The following is a 19,093-nucleotide window of genomic DNA, read 5'->3' as shown; positions in this document are numbered from 1 at the left end:
CTAACTGGCCCAAGAGAAACACCCTAGAGATACTGATGCTAAAGTTCATGTCAAAATGCCCATAGAGATGATCTTGGTGTGAAGCTCAAAGTCAACAAAATCTGCCCATGCGCTGAACTTCTAGAACTTCTAGAACAGGCTGGCATTCCCTCAACTCTTCAACCACCAGACTAAATATTACCAGTTATCTGAGAGCATGCCTTCTTTGTTTGACATTATATTTACAGGTCTTCATCTACATTCTTTTTCCTTGCTGTGTGGTATTCCAGTGTGTGAATATACCACAGTTTATTCATTTTACTGTTGATGGACATTGGGGCTATTTCAATTAATGAATATGGCCAAGCACTTCTTATGCTGAATGCATGGAAACATTTCTGTCGGATATGTATTTGGAAGTGAAATTGCCGGATCATAAGGTATGCCTAGCTTCAGATTAATAGGCATTGCTGATGATCAGTTTTCCAAAGTGATTAAGTCTATTTACACTGCAACAGGCAGGTATAAGAATTTCAGTTGCTCTCTATACCCTTGCCACAATTCTGCATTATCAGGCTTTTTAATTATAGCCATGCTTCGGGACATCCATTGGTATTTCATTGTGACCAAAGTGCATTTTCCTGATGATTATTAACATATCTTTTCAGGTATTAATTGGCCATTCAAAGAAAACCAATTCTGTAAAGTTCCTGTTCAAGTCTGTGCTCAGTTTTCTATTGGGTTATCTGCCCTTCAGTTGTTTATATATTTTAGTTAAGAGCCCATGTCGATTATGTGTATAGCAGATACTTTTCCCTATTCTATGGCTTCTCTTGTTACTTTCTTCGTGATGCATTCTGATGAACAGATGCTCTTAAATTTAAGGCAATCCAATTTATCAATACTTTCCTTTATGACAGTGCTCTTGTGTCCTGCTAAAAACTCTTGGTCTACTCCAAGGTAATGAAGAAATGTTCATGTGTCTGATCTACTGGAAATTGTATTGTTTTATCTTTTTACATTTCAATGTGCAATCTACATGAATTAACTCCTTTGTACAGTGTAATTTAGAGATAAAGGGTTTTTTTAATATTGATGCCAAAATGATCCAGCACCATTTATTGTTAAAAACCATCATTTCCCCACTGTTTTCTTCTATGTCTCTTCTGCTCTTCTCCATATTTTCCATCCTTTTGTCACTCTCCATTGATCCCAGATGATTTGAGTACAGTATATTAATTCTCTATTCAGCTGTGTCTAATCTGCAGTTAACCCAATCCACTGAGTTCTTCCTCTCAGTTACTGAACATCCACTTTGTTTGTCTTTATAGTTCTAATTGTCTACTGAAATTCTCCATCTTCCAAATTCTTTGAATATACTGATTGTAGTTATTTTAAGGTCTATATCTGATTAACTCCATTGTAACTCCTGGGGATACTGTAGTTTATCTCATTTGGTTTTTGTATCATATCATCTTATCTTCTCATACGCCTGATTACTTTCTGATGAGTGTTAGACTCTATCCACACAGTCTGTGAACAGTGGAAGGATGTTTTGAGGCCTAGGGTTAGACTTCCCGAGACAGGATTTACATACAATCCTGGATCACCTTAACCCAACCAGAGACTGAGATGATTCAAAAGTGGTTCTTTCCCTATGCCTGGAAATCCTCCATATAAATAACAGGGTTGCCAGAAACAGAGGGCAGGGAAAATGGAAATGTTTATCTTTTGGAAATCAGAGAATACAAAAGAAATCCCATCAAAGTTTACAGAGTATAAAAAGTAAATTCACACTTGTCTCTAAGGAATCAATTTTTTCTAAAATCCATATTATCTATTACAAAATCTAATAATGTGCTACTTAATTATGACAGTATGAAATACCATTTCTTTAAGGCAGAAACTACTCACTTTTCAACCGCTAGCACAGACTGTTAACACATAAGAAAATATCTATTACCTCTGCTGGGAGAAATAAAAGACTGAAGGGATCCATATAATATATTATAAATAATATATTTATAAATAATATAAAACTCACTCTAGAATGATGCTTCATTTCTTCATGCTCTCCCTGACGCCTTCACATTACAGGATGTGTTTACACAGGCTATAGTAGAATAAATTGACTTTACTGACAGTGGAACATTAGTTAGTAAAAGAACTCACATTCTATGAAGGAAATAAGATGTGGAAACATTTGAGGGTAGTGTCCACAAACACTTCAAAATTGTTCTACGATGGAACTGCAAATGTTATTTCTTAGTGGTCTACAAAGATATCAAGTTAAAAAGATAAACAATTTGAACAGTAATCCAAGTATTATTGAGATGGTGGGAGTCTGGCAGTGGAAGTGGACTTCGGGAACAGATTTGGTTCGTTTATGGCAACTTGAAGATTCCTCTTGGGCATGCCATTGAATATGTTAAGATAATATAAGGCTGGAGTGTAGAGAGGTCATACAGGTGCATATCAATAAATAGATGGTATCTGAAGCCACTGGATTAGGTGAAATCACATTAGGATAGCAATGTAAGAGAAACAGAGGGCCCAGGAAGATGCAGAAGAGGGAGAACCAGCAAAGAAGAGACTGAGGTGGGACAAAAGCAAAGAATGTATGCTAACTTCCTACCATGAGCCCTGTAACTACAGAGGCACATTCTGGTTCAAGTTGGCCAACTGAACCCAAATATTATACTTCCCTTTTTTTTTTTTTCTTCACATTCCCAAAGGAGATTCACATTATCCCAAAAAACAGGAAATTGCACCATTCACAGCCAGAACCTTCAAAGAATTTCCTAAGGATGATGGTGCAGATATAAGTGCATTAAGGGAAGGCCCAAGCTCACATGAAGGAAAAACGTGCCTGGGAAGCAAGGAGAACCCCAGCAGAACCCTAAGCTCTGAATGGCAGGGGAACAAGTTTACGCTTCGAAGCTGATACGAAGAGGTGAGTTTCTCAACGCTATGAACCATTTTTAAAGGAACTAGCATCAGCAAACGTGGAACAAAGGCCATGGTAACTAAGAGGAGAGGGGTCACAGGGAGACTGAAGGAAAAAGCAAAGGAATGACGTCATGAAAGTGGCATTTGAGGACTATGAATCTGGTAATGGCACAGATAAATGATGAGAGAGGAAGTCAGCCGGGCGGGCAATTAGGAGTTACGAGTATGCAGGTGAACAGGAGAAACAGAAGGGAGCTCAAGAGCAGAGAAGAGCTGGCTGCCTGGAAATGGTGTGAACCGCAGACAAGACTCCACCAGTCTCTTACTGAGAGGATGGCACATTCACACGGTGAGAAATCAATTATACGGGGTTTAAACATGAAGAAGCCACACCCCCTACTTTACCTTAATCCGGGTTCCTCCAGGACGCCCTCACCCCTGCCCCACCCCCATTCCTACCCCCCTGAGACATCCTCCCTCCCCTTCTGGTCCTACTGGGCTCGGTGCCCATCAATGGACTACTCCACTGTCTATTTCTACTGCAGATCTCCCCAAGTGCAGTATGATGCTGACATGAGATGCAAACTGTGGCTAATCTATCCCATTTGGATTCACCCTGGACCACCTCACAAACAGGTCCTTGTTGAGACCATATACTATTCCAGAAAATCAAGACACCATGCTTGTCTTTGCTTCACTTCAATCTAAACCCATTTTTATCTCTCTACTGCACATCCTTTAACTTATAAGTGTATCTTCCCCCTTAAGGAAAAATTTGTAGTTTAAATATGGGATCTTGGGAGGGAGGGATAAATTTGGAATTAACAGATACAGACTACTATGTATAAAATAGATTAACAACAAGGACCTAATGCATAGTACAGGGAACTATATTCAATATCTTGTAATAACCTATAATGAAAAAGAATCTGAAAAAATATATATATGTATATATAAATGAATTACTTTGCTGTATACCTGAAACTTTGTAAATCAGCTCTACTTCAATAAATAAATAATAAAATATTAATAAAAAAATAAATATGGGATCTTCAGCAAACTCATCATCCAACACTTCTGTCTGTAATGAAAGCTGCTGTCTCTTGGGTTATGATGGTCAGGCTAGAGTCAGTTTGGGCCCAAATTCAAATTACACTGACACACCACATGTATGGACCTACTCCATGCTTATTTCTTCAGCTCCTAAATTTATAACTGGAATAGACATACTTGGCAACTAGCAGAATCCACACATCGGCCATCTGATCTGTGCAGTGAGGGCTATTATGGTAAAAAGGGACAAACAGAAGCCCCTGGCATGTCCCCTCTCTAAAAAAAGATAGCAACCCATATCCACAGAAAACCAAATCATAGGAGTGGATACCAACATCAAAAACTTGAAAGGTACGGGGATGATAAAATCTACCATATCCCCGTTCGTCTGTCTGGTCTGTGAAGAATCTTAGAAAATGACTGTGTGGATTATCCAAGATATAAACAGGTTGTGACTCCAACTGCAGCTGCAGTTTCAGGTTTGGTACCTCTACTGGAGCAAATCAACATCGCCCTGACGTGGTACTCGCTACCAACCTGGCAAAGGCTTTGTTCTACGTATGCATCTGGAAGAACCGCCAGCACGTGTTTGCTTCTTACTCGGGGCAAACAGTAAAGTTCACTGCCTTGCCTTTGAGCTATGCTGACAATCCTGCTCTTGGCCATCAAAACAGTCCGCAAAGATCCACATCCTCTTGATGTCCCATCAACATCACACCTGTACTTGCACACTAGCACTTTGATGACATGAGGCTGACTGGATCTGAGAAACAGGGAGCAGCAAGCACTTTAGCTGGCTTAGTAAAACATGTGAGAGACAGATAAACCCCATAAAAATCCATGGTCTGCTAGTCCTCAATGAAGTTCCTAGGGCTCAATGGTCTACAGCATGTTGGGCTATCCCTCCAGGTCAAAGACAAGTTATTGCGTCTTCTACTGATTATGACCCAAAAAGTGGGCTCTGTGAACTTAGGAGGCAATACATACATACCACCTTTGAATGTGTCCCTCTGACTCATTATCTGAGAGATTCATAAATTTAATAGTTTTTAATGGAATTGGAGTGAATAAAGACTCTGCTGCAATTCCAACTTGCAGTGTAGCTTCTCTGCCGTATGCTGGGCCTTATGACCTAGCACGTCTACTGATATTCTCGGTGCCTGGAAAACAGGGGTGATGCATGGAGCCCCAGGGAAGCATCAATAAGTGAATCACAACCCTGATCTTTGGGTCACTATATGCTGAAGATTTGTGTCCTCCCCGAAATGTACATTAGAATCCTAACACTCAATGTAAGGAAGGCTCCTCATCAACGATGGCCTAGATTCTGCCGCTCCAGCCAACACGAGAAACCAGTGCTGAGCCCTCAGCCTGGGCCCATATCCTGGGGGGAACAGCCAGTCATCTAGCAACAGGTTGGTGTACAAAACGGGCAGTAAACTCTCCTCGCTGGAATAGTTATACCCTGAATATGGACTCGCTGTCCTTGCCACATGCTTCTGCCAGTGCCACTACGTACAGACTTAAGAAATACCTCATTTATCATCATGATAATCAATGTAACACTATATCTGATCAAGGAACTTATTCATAGCAAAAGAAATGTGTTAATACGCTCAAGCCCACTAAATCTGCTCGTCAGCGAGTACGCCATCACCCAGAGGCACCTGGCTTGACTCAAAGGAGGAATGGCCGACTGCAAACCCAGTCGTGCTGCCAGCTGGGAAACAACACAGCGAAAAACTGGGTCCTACCTTACAATAACAAGTGTATGCTTTGAACCAGTAAACAAAATATATGCTTTTGCCTTCCCCACAGTCAAAACACACAGGTCTGGTAATCAAGGGGTAGAAGCGGGAGTGACTGCCTCTCGGTATTATACCTAAGAGCCCACTCACAAGATTTTTACTTCCAGTCTCCATGACCCTGAGCTCTGCTGGAATGGGTCCAAGGAAGAAAGATTTCCACCAGAGGACATAGCAAAAATTCCATTTTGGGGGATGAAGAGGATTACTCTACTGATTAAGAGTGAGCGATTCATGATCACCAAGGGAATATTACGTTGCTGTCAAACAGTGCAGACTGGGGCTACCCAGGAGATTCTCTGAAGAGCCTCACGGTACTTCCACATCTAGAAGCTAAAGTTAACAAAAATCTAAGCAACCAAGAAACGGCTGGTTCAGGTCCTTCAGGTACTTGACATCCCCAGAAAAGTACGAATCTGTGATTCAAGTTTATTTATAACAGTGGGACTTCTGAATCATAAGGATTCATGACACACATTTTTAAATGCCCTCAAAAAGGTAACCTCACCTACTGGCTAAAAGTTGCCCCTGTAACTGTACTTTGGATATAAGATAGTACTTTGGATATAAGACACTGCAAGGTTTCTTCCCTTAATTTGACATTATGATGGATAGAAACAGTATTTGGTTATCATTTTAATTTGCATTTCTCTGATTAGACTTGAAGCTGAATACCTTTATGAATCTTTTTTACAGTACACAGATTAACTCTGTGTTATATACAATGCAATAATTTACAGATTTTCTTACCATGAAATTTTATTTATGATTTGCGGGGGATATAAAAGTTTCTAAACTATATATAGCTAAACTATCACTATCTCCTTTCATGGTTTCTTTCAACCCTTTTCTGCTCAGAAAAGCTCTCCTTGCCCATATGTAAACATATTTTCTTCCAGCTGTTTACAGTTTCTTTCTCATATATAATTCTTTAATACATCTAGAATTGACTTTTGTATGGTATAAGCTGAGAAAACATTTTCCCACACAGTTAACCAATTATACAAAGTAAACGTTTCCTTTTTTAAAAAAAAAATCTTTCTTTTAAGATCAAAGCAGATTTTTTCCCCACTGATTACCATATTAATAGCAATGCTATGGGGAAACAAACAAAAAAAAACCTCTAGGAAAACCTGATCCATCAGGAGGCATTGACATTGCAGGCTCACAGCAAACCTACACAATGAACTTACAAGACCATTCATCCCTCAAACGGTTATCATTTCTAGAGACACACAAGACTCTATTTTATCTCCTGTCATTTTCAATATGAGTATGAAATCGTTTGGAGAAACAGGTGAACACTTGGGGGCTATTATATCATTTTTATCTAACCCTGACAGCTCAATTTCACTGCCTGTTGTACTAGATAGATTTGAGAGCTGACATCATAGAAACCGTGCTGAAATTTAATCCATAAAAGGCTGATGGTGATGATGGTAAGCAGGAAAAAATATCTACATAATGTAGCAAAGGTTATCGTGGGCTCCTGATATGAGGTTTCAGTTCTCCGGCAGACAGGCAGCATCACGGTTAGCTCGGAAACACAGCTGCTAGCGGAGTTTCAAGGCACAGGTGTGGAAGGGAGAAGAGTTTGCTATACAAACTCATCACAGAGAATTTTAACATCTCGCTAACCTGAAGTCTGCCTCCCTTTCGCATACCTTTATATTCAACATTGCATTTTATATGCACACTAGTGTAATACCTGGGCTGCAAAGCAAAAAAGAACAAATACTAACCATTCTTCCATAGTCTGGACTGGCTACCTATGTGATTTTGAAAGTAATTTATATTATTAATTTTAATCTACAAAGCCTAAACAACTCTGAGTTTTGACACACATATATCCCCATATCTCCTCCCTCTTGTGTCTCCCTCCCACCCTCCCTATCCCACCCCTCTAGGTGGTCACAAAGCACCGAGCTGATCTCCCTGTGCTATGCGGCTGCTTCCCACTAGCTATCTATTTTACATTTGGTAGTGTATACATGTCCATGCCACTCTCTCACTTCGTCCCAGCTTACCCTTCCCCCCACCCCGTGTCCTCAAGTCCACTCTCTACATCTGCGTCTTTATTCCTGTCCCGCTCCTAGGTTCTTCAGAACATTTTTTTTTTTTTTGGTTCCATATATATGTGTTAGCAATTTTGCTTCTTGACCCGTAAATCCTAAAACATTTACTCTCTGTTTCCAGGAGAAGTTTTCTAGTTCCTAACCTAGATCCATCTCAGCAATTCTAGGATCTCCCCAGTATCCTACAACAAGTAAAAAGCCAGATCGAGAAACAGGCGATAAACCGTATGTTCAAGAGCACGGACCAGACAGTTTCAAAAACGTTAATCGAGAAGCAACAAAGGATGAAGGGAGGGGCTTCCCTGGTGGCGCAGTGGTTGAGAGTCCGCCTGCCAGTGCAGGGGACACGGGTTCGTGTTCCGGTCCGGGAAGATTCCACATGCCGCGGAGCAGCTGGGCCCGTGAGCCATGGCCGCTGAGCCTGCGCGTCCGGAGCCTGTGCTCCGCAACGGGAGAGGCCACAACAGTGAGAGGCCCGTGTATCGCAAAAAAAAAAAAAAAAAAAAAAAAGGATGAAGGGAACCTGAGGTGCATCAGAACAGCTTCTCCTTTTAGAGGAAGGAGGTGAGACCCAGAGACAGTGAGAGATCTGCCTAGTTGAGAATCAGTCCATGTACTCCTGATCCTCGCCCTGCCTCTTCCTCCGCTTTTCTAGGCTGCTCCTCTGGGCTTTCAGCTACTCATTCCAGAAGCTCGAACAAATCAGAACTATGACCAAACCACCAGTCAAGAACGCCTTGCAAAAATGTAAACCAAAACCAACTTTAACACCCTGTCTTGGACTGTACTCAGATCTAGGAAACTCCAAGCACTTCCCAACATCCTGCTTCAGTGTTTCCAAGCTGAGGTGACAAGTGAAACATTAAACCCTTGGAAAAATCTAGGAAAACAATTGTGAATACCAGGTACATAGGGGCCAAGAAATACTACTAATAAAACTAATAAACAGGGGTCAAATTGACGTCATTGGTGAAACTGTCAGAGAAAATCTTACCGTGCTTGACAGCTGAGCAGCAGCATCTCGTGGTTATGAATCAAAATATACAGAAGAACCAGGAAGGATTTTGCTCTGATGGATGTCGAGGGGCTGTCCAGTAAACGGATAATTGTAGAGACAAAATCCTGTGAGAGATGTTAGAATATTTTTTGAGAAAACATGAAATAAATAGAGCAGTCAACTCTGAGGGTCAATAGACTGTAATAACCAAACAGATAGCAGAAAATAAAATAATATGAGCTATTGCTTTTGCATTTTTAATTTGTGCTGCTCCCTATACCAAGTTATTAATATGTATGATCTCATTTAAACCTGAAAAGAAGTTATGAAGAGTTGATAATATTATCCCTATTTTAAAGAGGAAAAGGAATCTTGAAAATTTAAGCACTTTGCCCCAATTCACAAAATTGAATTCAAATCCAGGCCAGGCAGATGACAAAGCCTGCTTCTTAACCCCTCCATCACACGACTAGAAGTGTAGCAATAAATAACTAGAACTGAAAGTCACAACTGCATGGAGGCATCAACTTCTGAGCAAACCTGCACACACAGAGATCACGTCTCTAGTCTACACAGCTGAGGTCCTACAGACATAAAATAAAAACAACAGCCAGGGCTTCCCTGGTGGCGCAGTGGTTGAGAGTCCACCTGCTGAAGCAGGGGACACGGGTTCGTGCCCTGGTCCGGGAGGATTCCATATGCCGTGGAGCGGCTGGGCCCGTGAGCCATGGCCGCTGAGCCTGCGCTCTGCCACGGAAGGGGCCACAACAGTGAGAGGCCCACGTACAGCAAAAAAAAAAAAAAACAGCCAGTATGGGACACAAAAGAAAAACCTATATTTCTATAACATTCTTTAATTAAAGGTTTAATACAACACAGAGGAATAACTGTTGACAAGTATTAGTGTCATTTTCTCTTCTAACAGACAGATTTGTACATCACTTCAGGTGCCTATTGATATGCAAAAAAAAATGGAATACACACACACAGCGTTAATGAATGTAAGGAGGCAGAAATATGGAATCGTATTGTTAGCAAGATGGCTACAGAGAGCAGGAACGTTAAGTTCCCTAGAGTCCTTGACAGAGGTAAGCACCTAGCAGTGACACTGTGTGTCCAACGTAGATGTAAAAAGCTCAATTTTTTGCCGAAGTTCTTTTACATTGAGTGCTATATTGTCAGGCAGGAAGAGCTTACACAGCCAGGTATATGCTTCTATTTAAGGATGGAGATATACCTATACATCTGTATAACTATTTATCTGTACCTCTGCATCAGGCTCACCTAGATCCTGAACCAAATAAACTAATTCATCAATTGGAGTAAAAAACAGAATCAACACCAAGGTGCCTTTGAGTAACAGATCTGTTTCCACCTTTCCAGTCGACAGTAGAAAGCCCATTTCCCCACAGTCAGCTCCCAAGTTCTAATTTATACACTGTGGTCCAAGGACCAAAACCACAAATCTGTTTCCCACATTAACATTGCTCCCACACATCCACGTGCCTAATTCCAAAACCATTCAAATACCCACTAGCCATGGACTTAAAAACAGTTCCAGATTATAGAAGACTAGAGAGTCATGATAACTGACTGCAATTCAAGATCTGGAAATTTTATTTCACGTCAAAGAACATTACTGGGACAATTTCAAAATCTGAATACGGTCCAGATTAGCAATTTATGTTAAATAAATGTTAGCTTCTTGCTTTTTAAATTGATGGCTTATTTTTTAGGGAATATTCAGTGAAGTAATTAGAGGTAAAGGAGCATCAGGTCTGTGACCTCATCTCAAATGAATAGAAATACACACACACACACACACACACACACAGACACTCACTCACATGGTAAAAGATAGAAACTATAAAGCAAATAAGGTAAAACGTTAACATCTGGTGAATGTGGGTACAGGATATAGTGCAATTCTTTGTATTGCACATCCAACACTAAACTTGGCACCTACCCTAAGCATGATAATCCTACTATGAAGGTCATCAATGAGCACCCTCCTTGACTCTTCCTTCCTCTCTCAGGTGTCCAACTGATACCCAATTTCTATGAGAACACCACTCACACTGTCATTGCCCTATTTCAATGCATCCTTATATCTTTCTTGAATTACTGTAGCAGGCTTTGTCTAACTTTGCTTTGTTCCACGTATTCTACAAGTTGCAGCCACAGTGATCTTCCATAAGAGCAAATACATTATTCGCCTATAAAATATCCTCAGCAGTTGCTAAAACCCTTGAGAGAAGCTAAAGTCCCTTATCACGGCATACAAGGTCCTTCATGATCTGGCTTGTTATTACCTTTCCAAAATCACTTATCGTACTACCACTCCTCTCATATACTCCCAACAGTCACCATGAGGAAATAAAACAAGGAAGCGGAGAACACAGGAAAGAGGCAAAGGGAATCCCAGGATGATTCCACGGTGATAGCTACTATAACCAGGTACAGAGGCTGCCTATTCATAACAGAGTTGGTCAGAAGGCTCCAGGAGAGATATCTTTAAGAAGAAAAAATTGACAGAATACCTGATGCATCTGAATGCAATTTGAAAACAAAAAGTGATGTTATAAAAGTTTGCTAAATGTTGATCTAACCAAAATTAATACACTGAGTCATGAGTGGTGGTTCTGTCCTACTTGAAAATAAGCCCTAGACAAATCTAAGATTTAAAAAATAAACACCAAATGATTAAAAGATCTAGAAGATGCCATGGAAGATACAGATACATATTTATGCATATTTAAAATCTCAGATTTGAGGGCTTCCCTGGTGGTGCAGTGGCTGAGAGTCTGCCTGCCGATGCAGGGGACGCGGGTTTGTGCCCTGGTCCGGGAAGATCCCACATGCCGCGGAGCAGCTGGGCCCGTGAGCCATGGCTGCTGAGCCTGCACGTCCAGAGCCTGTGCCCTGCAACGGGAGAGGCCACAACAGTGAGAGGCCCGTGTATCGCAAAAATAAATAAATAAATAAAATCTCAGATTTGAGAAAATGTTCATAAATAATGTATTAGAAAGGAAGAAAACAAGCATGAGAAATGTGAATACCAAAAAATGTTAAATTCTATATGGAGATAGAACACTATAAATGAACAAAAAAGAATTGCATAAACAAGGTAAGATAATTGTAGCACATTTTACGGATAAATTGCTAAATTTCTTGATATATAAATATCACTAACAACAACACAAAAAGAACTAAGGGAAATGAAAATAACTAAGAGCCCTAGAGACAACTGAAACCTCTGATCTCTTCTACATGGAACATTATCCCAGAATAATTTAAGACGTTTCAAAATGTACAGAACACAGGACGCAAGTTTCATATAAAGCTATTCTAAGAAGGCAACAAAAAGTGAGAATTAAAGTACTTCAGCCAATGAAGAGTCTCCAACACCACCCAAGCAAAACAAAAAAAATGAAACAGAGGGAATCTGTAATATCACAGCTCAATCAGAAGGAAGTATCATTAAACAAGCATTTCTAGACATAAAAAAGGTCCAAAACAGTTAGCTATACAAGAAAAGAAAGTACAGACACTATGCCTTAGGAACACAGATGCAAAAAAATCCTCAACAGAATATAAGCTGAATCCAGCAATATATTAAAAGTATAATACATTACACTCAAGTGGGATTTATCCCAGGAATTCAAGACTGGTTCGATATGTGAAAATCAATCAGTGTAATTCACCATATTAATAGATTAAAAAAGGAAAACCACACAATCACATCAGTTGATAACAAAAAAGCATCTAACAAAATTCAATATCCACTCATGATAAAATCTCTCACCAAACTAGGAATAGAAGGGAACTTCCCCTGTCTCAAAAACATCTAGAAAAAAACCTACAGCAAACTACTAAATGTTCAAAGACTTGATGCTTCCTCCCACCCTGAAACTGGGAATTAAGCAAGGCTGTCCCATCATTCATAATTCAATATTTTGCTGAAAGTCATAGGCAGTGTACAATAAGGACAGAAAAGTAAAAGGTATTCAGATTGGAATGGAAGAAATAGTATCAGATATCAAGACAATATAGAAAAGCCCAAATAATCTTAAAAAAAAAAATTCTAAATAAGTGAGTTTTAGCAAGATATGATATATTTGTATACACTGGAATTTGTACATTCCAGTCATAATGAACAACTGGAAAACAATTTTTTTTAAATAGCTACAAAAACAAAAGAAATATAGGTATAAACCTTAAAAAGTATGCCAAGAATCTGTACACAGTAAACTACAAAACAGTAAGAAAAAATTTTTAAGATATAAATAAAAGACATTATCTGTTCATGTATTAAAAGACTCAAGATAGTTAATATACATATCAATTCTCCCCAAACTGACTCATAGATTTAATGCAATTCCAATCAAAATCCCAGCAGGATTTTTAGTAGATACAGACAAACTAATTGTAAAATTTATACGTAAAGGCAAAGCAACTAGCATAAGCACAACAATTTGGGGGGAAAAAAGACAGGAGAATCACACAATGGTTTTAAGACATTTTAAAAACTACAGTAATCAAAACAATGTGGTATTGACAAAATGACAGACACACAGACTAAGGGGAAACAGTAGAGAGTTCAGAAATATTATAGTCAATTGGTTTATGACAAAAGTACAAAGGGAATTTTGGAAAAATGTTTTTGCTATAAACAACTGGATATCCACATGCAAAAAAACTAAACTTCAACTCACACCTTGCACCATATACAAAAACTAACCCAAAATGGATCATAGAATTGAATGTAAAATGTAAAAACACAAAATCTTAAAAAGAATCAGAGGAGAAAATCTTCATGACCTTAGGTTAGGAAGAATTCTTAGATATAAACCAAAATTGCAATCCATAAAAGAAATAATTGATGAATTAAACTTAGAATGTCTCCTCTGGGGAGGACACTGTAAGAAAAGATAAGCCACATACTAGGAGAAAGTATTTGTTACCAGAATATATAAAGAACTCTCAAAACTCAACATTAAGAAAAGTATTTTTCAGGACAAAATATTTAAACAGACATTTCACCAAAGAATGTACACAGATGTCAAATAAACGCATGAAAGGATGTTCAACATCATAATCATTATAGTAACACAAATTAAGATCACAGGACACCACAACACATTTATTAGAAGGACTAAAATTAACAATGACAAGTATGTGGAGCAACTAGAATTCTACATACACTGCTTCTGGGAACGCAAAATGGCACAATCATTCTGGAAAATAGTTTAGCAGTTTCATAAAAATGTTAAACACAGGGACTTCCCTGGTGGCGCAGTGGTTAAGAATCCGCCTGACAATACAAGGGACACGGGTTCGAGCCCTGGTCCGGGAAGATCCCACATGCCGCGGAGCAACTAGGCCCGTGCACCACAACTACTGAGCCTGCACTCTAGAGCCCGCAAGCCACAACTACTGAGCCCGCGTGCCACAACTACTTAAGCCTGCGTGCCTAGAGCCCACGCTCTGTGACGAGAAACCACTGCAATGAGAAGCCCACGCACTGCAACGAAGAGTATCCCCCACTCACCACAACTAGAGAAAGCTCCGTGCAGCAACGAAGACCCAATGCAGCCAAAAAAAAAAGTTAAACACATATCTATCGTATATGCCCCAACCACTGCATATCATTTCACTTAATGAAAACTTATGTTCACAGAAAAATCTACATGTAAAAGTTGATAGCAACATTACTCATAAGAGTCAAAAATTGGAAACAATCCTTAAGTCCCTGAACAGGTACATGGATAAATAAACTGTGGTATATCCACATAAAGGAATAGTACTCAGCAATCAAAAGGAATGAACTAACGGTACACACAATAATACAGAGGAATCTCAACTGCATGATGTTAAGTAAAAGAAACCAGTCTCAAAAATTACATACTGGGCTTCCCTGGTGGCGCAGTGGTTGAGACTCCGCCTGCCGATGCAGGGGACACGGGTTCATGCCCTGGTCCAGGAAGATCCCACATGCCGCGGAGCGGCTGGGCCTGTGAGCCACGGCCACTGAGCCTGCGCGTCCAGAGCCTGTGCTCCGCAACAGGAGAGGCCACAACAGTGAGAGGCCCACATACCGCATATAGGATCCCACTTATATAACATTCTGGAAAAGGTAAAACCATACGGGCATCACTGAATGCCAGGGACTGGGATGGGACATGGTTTACCTAAAAAAGGGAGCAGCACAAGGTCATTCTTTGGGATGTTGGAATAGTTCTGTATCCTTCTTATGGTGGTGACAAGAGTCTCTGCATGTGTTAATCCTCGTACAACTACACTCCAAAAAAATATGAATTGCATTGTGTATAAATTTTATATATAAATCAATACATATAAACACACAATCAGGCAAATTCAAGCAAAAACGAAAGCAGAAAGTTTGTTACTGATATACAAAGAATTACATAATGATTTTTCCTGATATATAGGGTAGAATTTAGGCCCAAAAGAAGTAAACAACATTTTTAATGCCGAAGGCCACTATTCACAACACATACACAACAGTATTGAATACAGTAAGGAAGGTTATGCCTCACATAGTATAGTGAACACCTTTAAAAAGTGAAGACTACAGGAGATGGAAGAAGGAATAGAAGACTTAATCACACTACTCTCAGTCCAAGACTGTCATGAGAACAAAAATAAGGATATAGAAGACCTAAATAACATAAGTAAAAGATTAGATATTATGGGTATGTATTAAAATTTAGACTCAAGTAATAGAAAATGTACCTTTTTCTTAAATATGAAATGTTCCTTTAAGGTACCTACATAATAGGTGATAAAGAAAACCTTAATAGAATCCATAAAGTAGAAAGTAATGACTGTAATGATCACAGTGCTGTAGAAGTAGAAAGTAAAAAAAAAAAATCAATATCCAAAAGGCCCTTCTACCTGGAAAATTTTAAGACACTCTATTAAACAATCCTTGAGTAAAGGAAAAATGCAAACCAAAATTGTAGAACTTAAAAAAAAAATAGTAAAAACACTATATAGAAGAATCTATAGGATACAATTAAAGCAGTCATCAGAAGAAAATGTGACCTGCAAATACATTTGTAAATTAAAATGAAAGAAGAGTGTGAAATAAATTTCCAACACAAAAAGCTGTAAAAAGAACAAGGTAAAGCAAAATGAAGCAAAGGGAGAAAATAAAGATGCAAGCAGAAACTAACAAGGTAAAAGGAAAAAAAGGAAAATGATAAATCCAAATGCTGCCTTTGAAAAATATCAACAAAATAGATAAAGCACTCACTAAATTAATCAAGAAAAAGGGGAGGGCTTCCCTGGTGGCGCAGTGGTTGAGAGTCTGCCTGCCGATGCAGGGGACACGGGTTCGTGCCCCGGTCTGGGAAGATCCCACATGCCGCAGAGCGGCTGGGCCCGTGAGCCATGGCTGCTGAGCCTGCGCTCCACAACGGGAGAGGCCACAACAGTGAGATGCCCGCGTACCGCAAAAAAAAAAAAAAAAAAAAAAAAGAAAAGAAAAAGGGGAGACAGCAAAGATACACAAAAAGAAAAATTACCACTGCCTGACCTCAATTTAATGGTGTAAAAAGTCAGCTATGTTATGTATAGAAGTAGTTCATAATTTATTGCTGTATAATATTCCATGGTGTGAACACAGAAAAACGTATATACCCATTTACTCTTGGACATTTGGGTTGTTTGGAGTTTGGAACCACAATGAGTAAAGCTGTTATGGACATTCTTATACGTGTCTTTTAGTAAACACATAAATATGTGTTCTGATTAAGGATGACAAAAATACAGAACAATTTAAGAAAACTTAAAAGAGAAATGTATGATTTACACAAAGAAAACTATAGATTGTTATGGAGCGATAAGAAAACACTGGAAAAAATGAAGCAGCAGCTTAATATAGTGGTAAAGAACTTGTAATCTGGAGTCAAGAAACCTGAGTGTGAGTGCAACAGTGCTTGACAGAATAGCATGTCGGAGATGATTACACACACACATTTCATAGCCTTGACATAATGACTGAAGGCGTTTGTCCAACTAGATACTAGAAAATATCATAAGGCATAAAGCTGCAAGAATTCCATTTTTGAAATTTGTATGGAAAATACAAATAAAACAAAAGAAAGAGCAAAGCATTCACAAGTATATTTAAGACTTCAGTAAATAAAAAAGATAAAGGGCAGACTATTCATCTAATGATATCCTTACTTTACTACCTTTACCAGAAAGACTCTCAACAGGTTGTGAAAATTTTAAATAACGGGGGAAAACAAACTTATGATACTATATATCTGTCAAAATAAACATGCAACCTTGGAAAAAGTATTTGAAATATTTGAAACTTTTTACAAAGAATCAATATCTTTAGGTATAAATAACTTTTACCAATATAACTTTTATGAACACTCTAGTGTAAAAAATTACAGAAACAAGCAAACAACAAATAAAAGAATTCTAAGCTGCCTACAAGCAAATAAATCATGTACCCTAACTAGTAGGCAAAGAAATGCAAATTTAGGAAGAATAAGAATCTGTTTTAAAACAAAGCAGACTAGCAAAGATGAGCTGGCATGGTCATGGGTAAATGGATAAATCTCAAATATAGCTCATATGAGAGTAAGTGTTCAACCTTTCCTCCAGCTGGTAGGAAAGTGAGTTGTTACTTCTCCAAAGCCTTAAAACTGTTATTTTCTTCTGACACAGTTGTTATATCTTAAGAATTTTAGCCTAACCAAGTGATGAACAAAAGAGCTTTGAGAAGAAGAATGCTCATGGTAGTACTGTTTATAAGACAAACAAAAATAGAAACCACCTTAACATTCCCAAAACAGGGAATTTGTTAAATCCCAATTGTAGAAAAGATTGCATCTACCCATATCCAGTTTTACCTTCTTTCATTACAAACACTAATGATGCATGTGGGGAGGGCAGGTGGAGAAGGAAAGGGAAGTCACCGAAGTGACACTACATGATTTCCAAGGCCAGCTCTGAAAGGCCATGCGGCTTCTGCCTGGTTCTCTTGGGACACTCTCTCTTGGAACCCAGCCACTACACTGTGAGGAAGCCCAAGCAGCCTTGAGGGGCCCATGTGGAAAGCAACTGAGGCTCCCAGCCCACAGCCCAGTAAGGTTCCCAGGGAACAGCGAGCACCAACTTCGCAGTCATCTGAGTGAGCCTTCTGGAAAGTTTATTCTCCAGCTCCCACTCAATCTCTCCCAACCTTGCCCAAATTACAGATTGGTGAGCAAAGTTAAATTACTGCTCTTGTTTAAGCCACTACATTTTGAAGTAGTTACACAGCAAAAGTGAAATATAGCTTAAGCATATAACAAAAGAGGAAATTTTTCCAGGCGCAACAAAAGTTTCGTACAGCAACAGTCATAATTTTAAAAACACAGACATGTCACTAAGAAGTGATGATAAGGTCTACCATATTTCTTATTGACGGAGTGTTATGCAGCCATTACTAACAATCTGGCAAAACTAAAATAATGCCTATTATTTTGAGTGAAACAAACTAGCACAGCAAATACCCGAAGATAAAAGAAACTGCATACAAGATTTGTTTCTAACATAGTAATTCCAAGTCCCTTAGAAGATACAATATACTACAGACTCTAATTTTGGATCTAAACCTACAAGCATCTTGTGCCCTAAATAAATTCTCATTTAGTCATTTCAGAAAAACTAAATGAACAGTACTGACTGACTCCCTAAAACTAACTGCCCAGGGCACCATATTTAATCTTAAGCAACATGCACCAGACCTCTAGAACAGTATTAATCTTACAACACTGAGGAGGGAAGATTACAGGCTGCAGGCAAAGCCTAGTGCCAAGGATGAATAATCAAAGCTACTTCAGAGAACCAAAAATGACCTCGGGTCACTTCAGTTTGCAATCCACTATGTATTCAGCTTTGATTTAAATTCATCTTGCCATTTGGCTCAACATAACTAAATTTTACACGTGGAGAAAAAAAAAAAAAAAAAACAGAAGCTGTTTAGGTCTATAGCCCAAACCACGGAACAACGAGTTCATGTCCAACATTCAAATGGTTCTTGGCAGTGATTTCAGAGCGGACATACCTACGTAATGTAAAGATGGCGTGATGAAATGTTCACAATGTGAGGAACTGGTCGAAATATATGAAGCTTCCATCACAAAGAAAATGATAATCTTGATCAAAAGTAAGCAAAAGGATAAAAACCCCTCCAGTACATATCATAA

At 39.0% G+C, this 19,093-nt stretch overlaps 1 protein-coding gene across 4 annotated transcripts in view; it reads right to left on the bottom strand.

The window, feature by feature from the left end:
* Positions 1-19,093, bottom strand: part of ULK4 (unc-51 like kinase 4) — a 518,420-nt gene that overhangs the window by 375,142 nt on the left and 124,185 nt on the right. For all 4 annotated transcript variants that reach the window (XM_067753978.1, XM_067753980.1, XM_067753979.1 and 1 more), the window contains one exon: positions 8,856-8,983. In XM_067753978.1, coding sequence (XP_067610079.1) covers positions 8,856-8,983 — 128 coding nt within the window. The remainder of the gene's footprint in view (positions 1-8,855; positions 8,984-19,093) is intronic.

This window comes from Pseudorca crassidens, chromosome 10, assembly GCF_039906515.1.
Source record: "Pseudorca crassidens isolate mPseCra1 chromosome 10, mPseCra1.hap1, whole genome shotgun sequence".
Taxonomy (NCBI): Eukaryota; Metazoa; Chordata; class Mammalia; order Artiodactyla; family Delphinidae; genus Pseudorca; species Pseudorca crassidens.
Note: the sequence above shows the minus strand (reverse complement) of the source record. Positions and strands in the feature narration are given on the sequence as shown.